At 39.8% G+C, this 16,026-nt stretch overlaps 1 protein-coding gene across 9 annotated transcripts in view; it reads left to right on the forward strand.

Annotated features, from left to right (window-relative positions):
• SHROOM2 (shroom family member 2) overlaps positions 1–15,602 on the forward strand; it is a 126,076-nt gene extending 110,474 nt beyond the window's left edge. For all 9 annotated transcript variants that reach the window (XM_054074052.1, XM_054073982.1, XM_054073990.1 and 6 more), the window contains 3 exons: positions 867–1,047; positions 5,635–5,907; positions 11,079–15,602. In XM_054074052.1, coding sequence (XP_053930027.1) covers positions 867–1,047; positions 5,635–5,907; positions 11,079–11,345 — 721 coding nt within the window. In that variant the 3' untranslated portion in view covers positions 11,346–15,602. The remainder of the gene's footprint in view (positions 1–866; positions 1,048–5,634; positions 5,908–11,078) is intronic.
• Positions 15,603–16,026: the final 424 nt, after the last annotated feature.

The raw sequence follows: 16,026 nt of genomic DNA on the forward strand, positions 1-16,026 counted from the left end.
GCATCTGTTTTCCTAGGGAACTGAGGGTGAGGGTCTTCCTCCTGTTGAGGTTTGAGGCTTTTCTAAGACCTTTCCATTAGAATAGGAGTCAAGCATAATACTGGTAACGATACCATTAATGACAAGAAAAAGAACAATGTTGTACAATATTAAGTTTCTCAAGACCAGGTTGAAAACTATTTGTGTGAGACCGCAAGGAATAATTAGCTTCCTGTGTTTAATAGTGATTAGATATTTTACCAAGACCATTTGATCCTGTAACTGGATAGAGAAGGAACAATATTTTAGCCTTTTTTATGCAATGAAAATTTACAAAGGTAGATTGAAGTGGACATGAAGCGTTTCCTGGAAGTGAATGAGAGTAAAGTAAGAAAATTCTTAAACTCCATTATATTCCATTCATGTTGATCTTGTGTGGGTCTTTTAGTTTCTTGATATGGGTTATCAGACTAAGTTGTAGCCTTCTCAAGAAGTTCATGTCTAATGCCATAATCAAAACCATAAATACTTACGTTGTAGTATCTCACGTTTGGTAGTCTGAAAAGATACTCTCTATGACACAGATCTTTGCACTACTTAATAAAATGTAACTTCACGTTTTGTTTCCAGCTCAGATATCTTAGGTCCATTTCACTTATTGTAACCATGAAAAGTCTTCTGCACTACTTCAGTTTTAGCTTTTGGTGACCATGTGCTGAGTTCAAAAATTTTCTTCACAAACAGAACTTATTTATCCTGTTCCCAAAGGTAATGCCTTCTGTTAAGCCCCCTGCTCACTTGTTGAAATGACGGCACTGAAAATTTGTCCTTTCTCTTCAGTGGTTAGTGTGCTAAGGCAGTTAATTAAAGTTTTGTCTTCTTACCAGGAAAGAGGAGCAGAGTGTGCCGTCTGCCATCTCCCTGACAACCAATTCTACTTACTACAGCACATCTGCACCGAAGGCAGAACTGCTGATTAAAATGAAGGACATGCAGGAGCAGCAACAACAGCAGCAGAGTGAGGACGATTCTGAAGATGAGCTGGATCATGACTTGTCAGAAAAGAAGGTAAGAGACGTTTCTAAAAGTGTTCTAGGAGGCTCTCAGTTACATGCATGTCATTAACTGTGAATTTGCTAGGTTAACAGCCCTAAATAAAAGGTCTTCTAGACATCCAGAGTCACTTGGAAAACTGGCCTTTTTTTAAAGGTGGGAGGGATTGTTACGTGTCCAACTGTGAAGTATATTTGGTGCTTTTTGCAGCTTGATACATGTTTCGGAAGGTGGCAAGGGGAGAAGTTTGGGGGAGGTTATTTTCCAATTTTGTTTTCCATTTTGGCATGTTTCTCTGACTTGCTACAAACAAAAAAAGAGCAGGGCTTGTGTAACTACCTGTAACTGGTGGTGGTTATTGTTGTTCCATCTTGTGCACACACACACACACGCACATGCACGCACACACTCATACACACCACTTTGCCCTTTGTTTCTCCTGCCTCTCAAATTCGTAACAGTAGTGGTGGGAGACAGCTAATCAGTTTGGTGGATTGAATGGAAGTTACTCATCACAAGGGAGACAGTTTTTTCCACTCTTGTTCATCCCCATCCTTTGGTGTTCTATTTTTGATCTAAGGTTAACGTAATACCCCAGGTATTAAAATGATGGTATAATGGCATTTCAGTAATCTGAGAAAGTGTTGTCCTGCTTTAAAATGGTTGCACTCATCTCATTAGTGATTTGGCACAAAATATTTTACTCATAGTTCCCAGTATGGATAAGCCGGAGGAAATGGTCTGTTTGATCAGTTCAAGTAATGCAGTTTAACTCTATTTACCTAAGCCAGTAATGCAATAGTGTGCAAATCTTTTCTGTTTAAAGTTGGCTCTCTGCTTAATAATCAACTGCCAGGGCACATTCGGTAATCCAGTGCCAAAGAAATGTCTTTTAATTACATATTAGGAATATATTTAATCATAAAGAATGAGAGATTCCTTAGGAAATTCCCACCTCCTGTTCAGTGCAGGAGCGGAGCCACTGCATTTGAGGAGGCTGTAGCATTTTCTGTTACCCCTCTGGGTATTTTTTTTCCTTCAGCTTTTCCTTCCTCTGCTGCCCCTGCATTGCACAGTTCAGTACGGCATGCATTGCTGGGGCCATGACGTGACTGCAGCAGGAGAGCTGCCCTTACCTTCTTGCCAGAGAGCCGCTGAATCCAACAGCTGTACTACTCAGACAAATTAAGGATTTTGCTGCATTTGGAATAATTTGGTTTTATCTGGTGCCACACATGCTGGTCGTGTTCATTGTTTTTTGCTACAATTCGTTTCCTTCTCATTAATTATGGACTGAATGCATGGTGGTGTTAAAATTAAACCTTTCTTGTTTGCCCAACAAAACTAAATACCAAAACTACTATAAGCATAGGTGCCATTTATTCATGTTGGTGTTTTTTAACAGGAAAGTCATACTGAGCCTTTACATACTCTTCCCTCCAATCCTCCATCTCCAGTATACACCACTAATCATTGGAGATAGGGAGTGTAATGTTTCATGAAGAGCTTTTAGCAGAGCTCTCCCATCTTCTTCTTTGAATATACATGCTGTTGTAGTCACGTGCACATTGCTGCTTACTTCTCTCCCTGCTCCTCCACATGCATTAGGATGCGAGCACTCAGTTCAGTGGGCTTTCGTCTTGGATCTTGTCAGAAAGTGTATAAAACTCACGGTAAGTGGGTCAAGGCATCTTCATAAGACAGCCAGAGTATATAACTTGGCCCAGCTTCACGTATTTGGCAAGAGCTTAACGCAAGACCATTAAGGACCTGAACACTTTACATCTACAGTTATTTTAGAGGACGGATACGCCTCGATCCTTGGTTCCTAGAAGTGGGTCAGTTCTGTTATGAGATACCTTAATTGCAGTCCACTGTGGAATGTTTGTGATATTTGTCAGTTTCTGCTCTGCAAACCAGAAATGTGTGGTGCATTTTTTTTCTTTTGAAATGAGTACCGGAATTTCATATAGAGTTGTTAATTTTATTTGTTTATTTTTAATTTGGGACAATCTCTGGTTTCCCTGATAGCAAGAATGGAATGTGTGTGTTTCGTGTCCTGAATTTAATGTAGGTTTACCACAATTATAAAATACTGAACAGATGTTGAAAACACTACAGGAGTGTTTTTTGTAGGAAGGAGAATCCATGTGTGGCTGAGTAAGAAGTGTCCCCTTTGCCTTTAGGAAAATTTCAGCAGCTCCTGAAGAGCGTAAAAATAAAAGAAAAATACCAAGTTTCTTCTGCTTTTTGGCCTGAACTACATGTGAAATGGGGTGATGAGCTGAAATTTACATAAAGCATGCCAAGCAGAGCCACTGGAGCAGTGCTCTGCCGAGATGCTTTCTGTGCTGCTAGTCAGATCAGCAAGAATTACTGGGAAAAGATGAGGTTTTATTGTTTTATTGCTTGCTGGTACAGAATTCAGAGCTATAAATTATTCATTTGCCAGTTTCAAGATGTAGATTGGAGCTATTCTGGCTCAGTAGATATTGAATGGGTTTTCTGCAGTTTTCTGCTGCAAAGCAGAAATGCAGCAACTGTGAGCTCACTACATGCCTTTGCATCCAAAGGCTGCTTCATCTGGGTAGGAAGCAATCAGGAATCATAATCCAAGTCTTAATGGATATAACAGTCTGAAAGAGGGGTGAGTACTTAAGGCCTTCTCGACTTCAGAAATGGTCCTTTAGAGACTATCGTCTGCTACTTGGGGACATCTAAATAGGACACTACCCGGAAAATGGCTTTTTTTGGAGAGGGTGGGTTTAAAGAAAGAAGCTTTATGAGAGTGCCGATCTGGATTGTCCGACCAGATTGATAAACATTGGGCACTCATATGGCTATTTTTTCATTCAAGAAAGCCGTAGCACAGCTGCAGAAGTGAAAAACTCGAGATGATAACATGTAGCACAACACTATCGTGTTGTGCCGTGGATGGTAAAACAGCAGCATTGTACATGTCATCTGAGAGAAATGAGAGCATAGCACTGTGACCTACATAATCCAAATCAAACTGCATTTGCATTGAGAGGAGGGAAGGAAAAAATCAGATCCCGCAGATTAATCAGTCAGTAAAGCAAGCATCTGTAGAACTGCTTACTACCTTAATCTTTTGGGCACCCAGACTAACAGATAACCCAAATCCAGATTAACCTGACCTGAGTATATTAAATCAAAAGGGAGAAAACCAGCCCAGATAATCCATGTGTTGAATTTCTACTTTCCAGAAGGATGTTAAATTTTCAGGGTGTAGTTGCTTTCTGTTAAGATGGCAGACTTTTTGTTTGTTCCCAAAATAAATGGGCAATGGCTGTTCAGTGGCGTGTGAGAGCAGTAGCTGCCATCAGTATGTTTCTTGATAATCATGAAGGCTTGTAATCAGATTTACATGTAGAAAGCAGACTTCCTAAAGAATATCATGCGTAATTTTTTTCCAAAAAGAATTTGAAGGGTTGCTGTGAAATAATGACTATTTTAAAGCATGTAATTTTCACTTAGAAGTTGCAATAAGAGGGGTGCGTTTAGAGAACACTTTGGGAATTTTTCTTACCTGAAATTAGCTGAATACTAAGTACGCATCTACATTTAAATGAATGAGGCATTTTTCGAGTATGATTCATCTCATGTTAGTGTAGATGACTGGCTGAACTGATTTCCCCCCCCTTGCACATGAGTGAAAACTAATGGACACGTGAGAAACAAACCCTTTTGCCCAAATACGGGAAGGTAACCGAGCAGCATAAATGGAGCATGGGTAGGGAGGAGACGTGTTTTCCTCATCTGGCTTTGCTGGTGATGTACCTAACATGCTTTTTCTAAGCCACAGTATGTGTATCTCGGGCAGTGGGGGATTATACTGGAGAAACCCTGTCAAACTGCAGATGAGGTGATATATTTGCCTGGCATAGAACAGTAACAGCCAAAGATGCTTTTTTGGTCCTTTGGCAGAGCCATTTTGCACTGTACTGCTTTGCACGATACAGAAGCAGATTTTGTTCCCTGTTCTGTGCCACAGGGATTATGATTTCCCTAGAGAAATGTTGTAGGCAATGTTAACGCTAAGATTTTCTGAGTGTGGAAGGACTGCTATTGGAGGGATGCTAATATTATGCAGAAAGGAAGAAAAAGCTTGACAGTGCCCTAGTTTTAACTGCATTGTGGAAAATACAGGGTTGTTTTCCTGGTACCGTTTATTTTTCCAAAGTGTAGCTTTTCAGCAAGGTATTATGGAGCTGGTATGCAGAGAGAATAGGATGCAATACACTTTATGCTGCTCCATAGCAGGCGTTGAAGCTCTTCAAAGAACAAGAAGGAATGCTTGCTAGGGGATATAAGGGGGAAGAGTCCTTCGTCTTTTACCTCAAGGGTCAATTGCTTTAAAACAAGTCTCGAGCTGAGCGTTTTAGCCCTACATCCTGAGCCTTTGAATACAGAGACATAGAACTTAGACATATACTTAGACATTTATTTGTAATGCATTCATTGTCAAAGCCCTATGGGAGTTTCATTGTGTTAAAATGGTAGATTCCTGACATGACTTTCTGTAGTGGAGAAAAAAATGCAGTAGTGCTAATTAATTCTCATCCCCTTTGTTTTCCACAGCAAGAACTTATTGACAGCATTAGTAGGAAGCTGCAGGTGCTGAGGGAAGCACGGGAGACACTTCTGGAAGACATCCAAGCAAACAATATACTGGGTGAAGAGGTAGAGGCTGTTGTGAAAGAAGTCTGCAAACCAAATGAATTTGACAAATTCAAGATGTTTATCGGTGACCTTGACAAAGTGGTCAACCTCCTGCTGTCACTGTCAGGTCGCCTGGCCCGGGTGGAAAATGCCCTTAATAACCTGGATGAAAATACCTCTCCAGAAGAACAGGTGAGAAAGGCCAATAATAATATCATGCATTTTGTGAACCTGGCGTGGCAGTGTTTGCTTGGGTTTGTTCATCTAAATTGCAGAGCTCAAGATGAGGGATAGTGAACTGATAAGGCCATTTTCTTTACATTCCATAAAACTTTTCTGTTTGCCTTGCTCTTGCTTGGAATCCTAATACTGCAAGTGAATTGGTGACAAAAAGTGGTGGTTTTGGGGTGCAACATGCTGGAAAACAGACTTAGCAAAAGTTTAAAGAAAGAGGGGAACTACTGATAAGACTATGAAAAGGAAGCAAAGAAAAATATTCTGACTATTCAAGATGGAAGAAGGAGCGTCACTTTGTGCTGTAATGCAGAAAGTTTGCACAATTATTTATACTCAACAAGGATCTTGATAAAAATCTGTAAGGTTTTTACAAAGATGTTTCTTACAGAGTCATAGAATCATAGAATGGTTTGTGTTGGATGGGACCTTAAAGATTATCCAGTTCCAACCTCCCTGCCATGTGCAGGGACAGTTTCCACTAGATCAGGTTGCTCATAGCCTCATCCAAGATGGTCTTGTCTACTGCAGCTTCCTCCACAATGTCCAGCAAGAAACAAGAGCAGGAAATGACAGAAGGACAAGTTTGTGGTTTTTTTTTTAAAAAAAAAAAAGCAGTGGGGCCAGCCGAAGACATTGCAAAAAGAATTTCTCAATAGAAAACACCCAACTAGAATAGCCCAGTAGTGATGTGGAAGAATTCCAGCAGATGTGAAAATTTCAGGAGCATTTGAGGTGCTCTGTTGGACCCCACCTCTGCTGGCAGGACTTTGTTTCACTCCAGATCCCATCAGACATTATCTGGGAAGCAGGTACCTAGCAGTGCAGATAGGCACCAAAGGAGAGATGTAGACATATGCAAAACTTACAGGCTACAATAAATAAAGAGAAAGAGTGAGGGGCCAGTAAGTGTCAAGTGAGTTTAGCTTCTGCAGTTAAATGAATGTGAAAGGGGATTTTTGGCTCATAGCTGGCAACCAAAATGCCAGCAGTCCACCTAAGTGTTGTAACAGAATTTTTCCCATGGGCTGTGAATTCATGTTGTGTTTCTTCAGCATGCTCTGTTGTTTCACCAGTAAGAAACAGTAAGTGCTGGGACTAGTTTGAAGCTGTTCGGCCCTCACTGCTGCCAAATATACTTGTCCAGACCCCTTTCCAACTGAGGCAAAAGAAAGGTATTTGACAGCTTATTAGAGGGCAGATCAAAGGTTCTGAAACTTAAAGAAATTTAATCCTTCTTTAGACTGCTTTTTTTCTAAGTATGGTTGCCTAATGGGCTCAAAGATGGGAGTGTGAGCTGGGAAAAGAGCTACAGGATGATATGAGCATATAGGGAACGCTATGTGAAAGCTGTGATAAAAATAGCTTATTGACTAGTGTGAAAAAGGAAAAAAGTGAATAGGTGGTGTAGTAAGGGCAGTCAGAAATTGTGTGCTCTGCTGTCAGATTCAGACTGACAGAAATCCAAAGGCTGAGAGAGTTGGGGTTGTTCAGCCTGAAGAAGAGAAGGCTCCAGGGAGACCTTATAGTGGCCTTCCAGTACCCAAAAGGGGCCTACAAGAAAGCTGGGGAGGGAGTTTTTAGAAGGGCATTTAGATTGTTAGATTGGATGGGATCTTGAGCAGCCTGGTCTGGTGCAGGGTGTCCCTGCCCGTGGTGAGGGGGTTGAAACTGGATAGTGTTGAAGGTCCCTTCCAACCCAAACCATTCTATGATATTCTAATCCCCATTCATTTTTGCATGCATTGGCACCAAAGTCTCACCGTAATAACATCAGAAACATATCTAAAAGTGTTGGTCAGAGATGCTTTTCAGGTGAATCAAGTCCCCAGGTACTTCGACTGTAAATATAGTGCATGTAGGATTACACATGCTTATCTTTGAATTTAAACTGGTTATGTGCAGCTTTTTTGTTTGTCCTTAGGTATTTTGAACAATTTGGTATTTTTGTACTAATGTGCCATACAAACAAAACTTCCATCCCTGGGGATCATATTGCTAGTGATCACTGATTTTTTTAAAATTTTTTAAATTAATTTTTTTTTTTTTAGCTGATGTTATCTACTAAACTCTACTCTGATAGTTTTGTACTTTGTAGGAACCACCAACAGCTCCGCACACTCTCTAAAAAAAAGTCTGTCAGCAGGCAAATAATCATTGCTGAATTAATGTTTTCACTATTAGATAGTCTGTCATAGATTTCTTTTTCCACAAGGAACATTATTGAGTATTTCAACTTCGGCTTCTGAAAGGGGCTTCTGAATTAACTATCAGCCACCTTCCTTCCACAGAGTGAAAACAGTGTCTTCTCATTACTTTCCTTATCAAAGCCAAAGTGTGTTGAGAACCCTAAAGTGCTACAGCAGCAGTCCACGGATGCGATCAGGTGCCTAGACCCACAAGACCTGTTATTGCAAGACTAGGGACGAGTGCCAGGAAATAGTGGTTTAGGAACTGGATGCTGGGAAATCAAACACATGGAGGGAATCATAGAATCATTGGGTTGGAAAAGACCTTTGAGAGATCATCAACTCCAACCATACCTGTCCACTACTAAATCATATCCCCAGGCACCTCATCTACCTGCCTTTTAAACACCCCCAGGGATGGTGACTCAACCACCTCCCTGGGCAGCCTGTTCCAGTGCTTGATAACCTTTTCTGTGAAGAAATTTTTTCCTAATGTCCAGTCTAAACTTCCCCTGACACAGCTTAAGACTATTCTCTCTCGTCCTATCACCTGTCACTTGGGTGAAGAAGCCAGCTCTCTCCTCTCTACAACCTCCTTTCAGGTAATTGTAGAGAGTAATAAGGTCTCCCCTCAGCCTCCTCTTCTCCAGGCTAAACAACCCCAGTTCCCTCAGCCATTCCTCATAAGTCTTGTTCTCCAGCCCCTTCACCAGCTTAGTCACTCTTCTCTGGACACACTCCAGTTCCTCTTCATACAGCTGTTGTTCAAAACAGCAAACAAGTCTTGAGAAAGACTCTCAATAGGAAGAGCCAAAGATTGTCCTATCCTCTGTCCTATCAGAGGAACTTCAGATGGTCAGTGTTTGGCTGGGGCTTCAGAGTAATGCCAGCTGCAGAAAACTCTCATCACTCTTCTTGGCTTTGGTTGGTTGAAAACAGTCAAATGAAACCATCTGACATCATTTACATCTTTAGGCCTGGTGAGCCATTTACACGTTGCTCAAAGAACATCCTCAAGAGTGGTGTCTTGAGCCTGCAGTGTGTTTCACTTTACCCTACAAAACAGGCTTTCTGTTGTCTTTGACATCTCACTTCCCTAAACTTCCATAAGGGCAGAGGAACTAAGGTGTCACACAAAGTTCATAGCAAGAGTGGTGCTTACTTTCCTTAAACTGTCACGTTATTCATGTTCATCTTAAAGTCACGCTATAGGCTTGGTAAGAAGAAACCGGGCATCTTAAATCTCAGGAAATGTTATGACACACGAAACATTTGATTGTTCCTGTGTTTGTTGACAATGATAGCGAACAGCTTGAGAAACAGAGCTACTTCATCTCAAGGTTAGGCAGGTAACTCTGCAAATGAGCTGGTTGTTATATGCCCTTTTGTGTTCATCAAATTCTAATTCTGCTACTTGGTGTACACACAAGCTGCAAGGCTGCCCTGGAGAGCGGTCTAGCCGTGCTCCTGAATTTGGGCTTGGCTGTTAGTTCCCCTGATGAATTTAGGAGAACAGTATTTCCATCTCTTCGCAGCAGATAGTTCTGCTTGCAACTTAGAGTGGGATGTTTTTTCCTGGCCTAAGCTGAAAGGAAGATTAGACTGTGGTTTTTCTAATAATGTGTGATTTCTGTGACTTGTCTTTCATAGCTGTCTTGAATCCTTAGTTAATCTAGGCTGTGTATTTTAAGTACATTGAGAGCTTAAGTCTGGAAGCATTTCTTCCCTCTGAGCTTTGTGCTGCCTATAGAAAAAGGGGCAGCATAGGATACACGTGCAACTCTGTTAGATATGTCTATTAAAGCTTGCTGGTCTGTATCCCTCTTTGTCTCCCATTTCCATCCTGAAAAGGGTCCGTTTTGCAGTCTACAAAAATAGTTTTCTGTAAATCCTTTAGGCTTATTATAGCATGTATGATTTAACATAAAGTCTACATGAAAAAGAAAATGAACACATTTATTTGAACAGACTGTGGTTTATTTGAAGATAAATGTTCTCAAAGAAAATTCATCTCTAAAGCAAAGCTAAAAGTTATGGAGTGGTACCTCTTAGGGGCATTTTTTAATTAAGTTCAGAAGCCTGTACAGGAGTTCTTGATGTCAGAGTAGGCCAGCCAGATGTCTAGGCAGACATCTGAAATAGGTCAGATTAATAATGTTCCTTTTTCTTTCCGTATACTGCTATGGAAGTGTAGCTGAGTGATTCAGATGTAGCTGCCTGCTGTGCAGGCAGGTGAAGTTGGATGAGATGTACCTCATCCTTCTTTCTTTGTTTGCTTCTCCATTCAATCTCCCTGTTTCCTATTTTGTCTCTTGTGAGGGCACAAAGCAGAAAGTTTACAGCCCTTTGAGAAGCTGATGCTTTTTAATAAATTTTTCTCCCTTCCTGTTGTCTTGCCCCAGCTCTGGCTTTTGCTCATGTCTTAAGATCACACGACTTCATATCTCATGGAAAAGCCATGCAGATTGCAGCAGAACTGTGAGATACCTCAGTGTCAGGAGCTGCGTAAGAACAGTTCACTCTGTTAATTAGTCTGTTTCTGAGTTCTCTAACCACAGCTGTTTTAGTGTGGAAGTTCAATGCTGTGTTTGGAAGATGTGAGACATTGCTGAGTGAAGTCTTAATCTGGAGGACTTGGATGTTCCTCAAAGGCAACTGTATTTTATATAAATATTTTGAACTATTAAATAGTAAAGTGGTCTTTGACGTTCTTGCTGTTGAGGCGAATAGAAATTAAAGGTGCATCTTTCATTGATTCACTACTTTTTTTTCTCAGTTTGTTAATGCATTTTATTAGAATAAACTTTAAGGAGCAGTCTTAGTCCATCTCTCTAAGTATTCAAGGAAGTCTGCCTTTGCAGATAAAACAGACTTGATGTTAAGCACTGAAACTGTTGTCCCAGCCTCATGAATTTTTAACTGTTTTTCTTTTCTTCGAAGCGGACACTGGTAGAGAAGCAGAAGCTGCTAACCCAGCAACATGAAGATGCAAAGGAACTGAAGGAAAACCTGGATCGTCGAGAACGGATTGTCTTTGACATTTTGGCAAACTACTTGAGTGAGGAGAACTTAGCAGACTATGAGCACTTTGTAAAAATGAAATCAGCCCTCATCATTGAGCAGCGAGAGCTTGAGGACAAGATCAAGCTGGGAGAGGAGCAACTGAAGTGTCTGACTGATAGCCTCCAACCTGAACGGCTCAAATAAGAGGACAGAGTTTGACCAAGGCTGTGAAAATGGGGAAGAAGGAAGGGATGGGAGAGTTGCCAAGTATACAAATGAATATCTTGGTTTGTCTGAGCATCTGGTAGAGGAACAAGTACACAAAGGAAAAATAGCTCCCACAACAGCAATAATGCTCTCTTTCTTTTTTGAGGGGGGTGATGTATTTAATTTTTTAGAACACATTTTTATTGCTGGACTCTACAGTTGTTTCTCATTGCTTAACTCCATGGAAAAGGATAGACTATTAACCTTTTTGCCCAATAAGTTGAAAGTGTGTGACAGTTTTGCATGCAAACAATGTCTTTTAGAATAGGTCGTATGCTTTCTTTGTGTTCAGATGCTGCACAGACTGCTGGGAAACACCCAGCAATTTATGAATGCACACAAATTTAGAAACTCTAAATTTAGTGGCTTTTTGTTTTTTTTTTAAAGACACATTGAAGGGGAAGCGTGCATCTTATAGCTAATATATTCAGATTGCTGAAATGTAGTGTCACTCTGATCCTGTGGCATCAGACACTTTTTTTTGTAATATTGTATATAGGATAGCACTTTCCCCTTGCAGAAAATAACTTTACAATCAGTCTCAGTTAAACACTTCTTAAACCAGCTTGCAAATCACCCAATGGCTACCTTGTTGAAGATTTTTTTTTAAATCATTTTGCAAGACATAGTTGTACTCCTCTTTACTGCAATGCAAGTAATTTTCTTTACCAAGTTGTACTTGATTTAAGAAATGGACTGGAAGTACTGTGCCGATGTTGTTCAAAACATTTCTCATCTAAATTATTTAGAAAGCTATTTTGCTCTTTCTTGTGCTTTTAATGCATGTTTTTATTCTTCCTGCCCCCCAAATGCTACACTTTGTGAAAATAAATGTAGGCTAAGGACACTGCTTCTGTATTTCTTCTGATTGCTCAACACTGTGATGGTTTTATATAGATATTGAAGTTATACTGAAGTTGACCTACATAGTGCTGTTTATTCTTTTCTCTTTCTCAAACTACCAAATGCAATATAAACAACTTCTGCCATGTAAATACTGTGCATTACTTGGAGCAACTCTGCTTTGTAACTGTGAACCATAAGTGGGGTTGGCTGGTTGGTTTGTTCTTTGCATTACACAATGATAAATGAGAGGATGCTAGTTCACGGTATCAGATTGCTGGTTGTGTTCTAGTAATACTGCCACTGACTTAAAACAGATGATTTCCAGTAGCTCTAAAAAGAGGTGCTAACTCATGTTTTAGAGCAGTAATATGTTCTGCTGACTTGCTTAAATACCTACAGAGAAATTCTGTACTGTCTAAACGTCAGGTTCTATGTTAAGATAAAGTTTTGCAGGCAAAGGAAAGTTTTGGATGACTTTTATGTATATGCCATTTATGTTGTAGTGTGGAGAACACTTATCTCTCTGTAGACAAACAGGTTGCCTGATAAGAAGCCATTTTTGAGGTGAATGTGAATTCCAGTCTATAGCTAATCAGATTGAAAATACAAATAGTTAGGTGTTGAAAAGAGAGAGAAAATGATTCTTCCCACTATTCTTGCAGTGGCATAATTTGCAAAAGGTTTTCTGTCCTTCTTACCTAAATCCTCTCTTTTGTAAGGAGAGAACTGGAGAGGCACTGATCAGCAAACTCCTTGGAAGCTGGAGAACTGGGGAGCCAAAATCTAGAACCGGTTCCTTTACAGACAGGGGCAAGCATTAAAAGGACTGTGCCCTCTTTACAGTGCACTACTTTGTATACCTGGACCAAATCTTTAATGAAATAAGGTCTTTTACAAGACCTACAGCTGACCTTAGTTTCTTCCTCCTAGTTCAGAAATGTAGTCTCTGGCATCTCACAGTTATTTGCTGCTATGTTCCTAGGACAAGTGATCCCTTTGTCCTTAAACTTATCCCTTAACCATAACAAACCCAAACCTAAACAATTCCTGAATAAATTATGCTTGTCTTTTAGCTTGGAAAAAATTGTGCGTTGTTTTATCTGTGGCATTTTAAAAACTTTTACATATTGTGGTTACTCTGAAATGTGTATGTGAAATGTGAATAATAATATAATTACAATGTGTTTGTATACAGTACTTTGATTTAGATCTTCCTATAAAAGGTAGCAATATTGTGAATGCTATATATATATTATCCTTTTCACAGAACAGTTGCGTAGACACCATTCTCTCCTTTCCTTTTTTAAAGCTGTGTTGAAAATCTCTCACCCTGAGAACCTGAAGGTGGTTGCCTCCCAATCTTATGTGTAAATCTGTAAATAGCTATACTGTTGCTTTTTGAAAAAAAATCTGGTGCTAATGTGTTGCCTTCGGCATCCTGAGGATGGCTGTTTCTTCACCTTATGTTGTTCTCAATTCTAGATCTCTTTGTATAGTGAAAGATTTCCACTATGTCTCTCCAACTGTTTGAACCCTGCAGCCCAGAGTGAAAATGTACAGTTTTCCTGCCTGACACTTCACACTTACCTACTGACAAATGATATTGCTTGACTTTCAGAAAATAAACTGTATATTTCAATGTAGAGTTAGTTTTTGTGTGCAGTTTTAACTGACAAAACTTACTGTTCTTCTGTGCAGCATTAGCCATCTCATGGTGCCCATCAACAGCGCCTGTAGCTTTTGAAGGCCAGGCCAGTTTGCTGATGGTCTGAAGTAGCTTGCTGTCTTTTCACAGATTATTTAACATGTTGACTTCATTGATCATTCTCAAATTCCCAGTGTAAGTAAGCATTGGAAAAGTGTTCATGTCTACTCAGTATTTTAAATGTGTGAGTATGAGAGGGCAAACGCCTTATGAGGTGGATAAAATAAATCAGTTGCTCATGGCTTATGGAGTGTAGATCATGGAAGGAGTTAAGATTTTTCTGCTTGGACAACTGTACGCTAGTTTGGCTTCATCCTGCATTCAGAATGGTACTTTGTATGGAAATTCAAAGTTAAGTGGTTCTCAAGAGCTTTTGCAAGAACAGATCACTATGAATTCTCCATCTCTATCAGACTTTCACAGAAATCTTTTTATTGTGATTTAATGGAGGTTCTCAGGTTAACTGCAGAATCTTCTACCTTATTGGCAGAAGTTACTTCTAAGTGACTAGCAATAGGATGAGAGGGAATGGCTTCAAGTTGTCCTAGGGGACATTTAGACTGGATATTAGAAGAAAATTCTTCACCAAAAAGAGTGGTCAAGCATTGGAACAGGCTGCCCAGGGAAGTGGTATAGTCACCATCCCTGGACATATTAAAAAAGTGTGTAGATGTGGCACTTTGTGACATGGTTTATTAGGCATGGTGGTGTTGGGCTGACAGTTGGACCTGAAGATCCTTTCCAACCTTAATGATTCTGTGATTGGTAAACACTCTTAAATGTGCACAAATGGGTTGTAACATGGCTTGGTAAATCATCCTGGAAATTAATTCTCTGTTAAGGTCTTTATTGTAGAAACTGTCTGGGAAAAGGAAGTTAGGGAAAGAAAAATACTTGGGTAGTCATGGGTTTTTTCTAAACACTTAATGATGCTTTTCAACCCCATCTTCTTTCCCTCTGCATGCACATGGACCCACCTCTCTGTGCCTGCTTTCCTGGGCACTTGGTATAATTCAGGATGGTGTCTATGGAGCAGTAACAGTCTAGTTGTTGTGTACTGTTTGAATTGGAAAAAATAGCTTTTCTTTAGCTGAAATTAGGTTCTTTATTCTGTTTTGGAGTATTTGAGACCCTCAGATTTCAAAGGAGTCACCGTTTCATGCTGTTCTTTCCTAATCAAGCTCTATTGATGAATTCTAGTGTATTTAATTGTCTCACTTTTTAGAACTGAAGTAACGTGTTGGCAATGCAGTAGCTAGCAAGGCTTTATCATGGGTGCGCAACAGGAACTCCTATTTTAGTGGTGTCCAGTCATGTACTGGAGAAGTTGAAAGGTTTGTCCTAATTAAGGACTTCTCAATTGTGGGGTTTTTTTACAGTATAAATAGTTTTTTTACCTACTTGAGTGGAACTTGCCCACAGATTAAGTGTTATAAAAATTAATAATTACATCTTAAAAATACCAGACTGCATATTGTCAATTGTCAATTTACCAGTGGTAAATCAGACATCACATTCACTTACCACAGTCCCAGTCTGTAACTTAACTAATTACAATGATCCACAAATTGTACAATGGGTTACCCATGTGGTTTAGCAGCTCACGTCTGAAATTCTGGCTTTCGTTCTCCCTACTGACTGTTTTGATAACATTTCTGTGAATAAAGTTGTTCCATTTGAAGTAGGTTAATGTAATTGTAACTTAATACACTTCAGGAGAAAATCTGAATTAAAGTGAATTCAATGTAGTTCAAATAGTAGAAGGTGGTTTGTCTCCCAGACTGCAGCAGTGCCCCAACAAGCACAGCTGGTATAATCTTTTCAGGGTGGATCATGCTTAGGACCATTTTGTCGGTTGTGGCCATGTGGGCAGATATTTTATATGGTTGTTGTTTATTTTAGACCAAGAGCTTTATTTCAGTCAAAGAAGTGGAGCCTTTCCTGAGAACAAGGCTAGTGAAATGTTGGGGGTTTTCTTCTTGCCTATTCTAAAAATTCTTACAAAAGCTTCATTTTTAGGTGCTTTGATATCTCTGTCTTGGAGCCAATCTCCCAAATTTCACAAGG

This window comes from Cuculus canorus, chromosome 1, assembly GCF_017976375.1.
Source record: "Cuculus canorus isolate bCucCan1 chromosome 1, bCucCan1.pri, whole genome shotgun sequence".
Taxonomy (NCBI): Eukaryota; Metazoa; Chordata; class Aves; order Cuculiformes; family Cuculidae; genus Cuculus; species Cuculus canorus.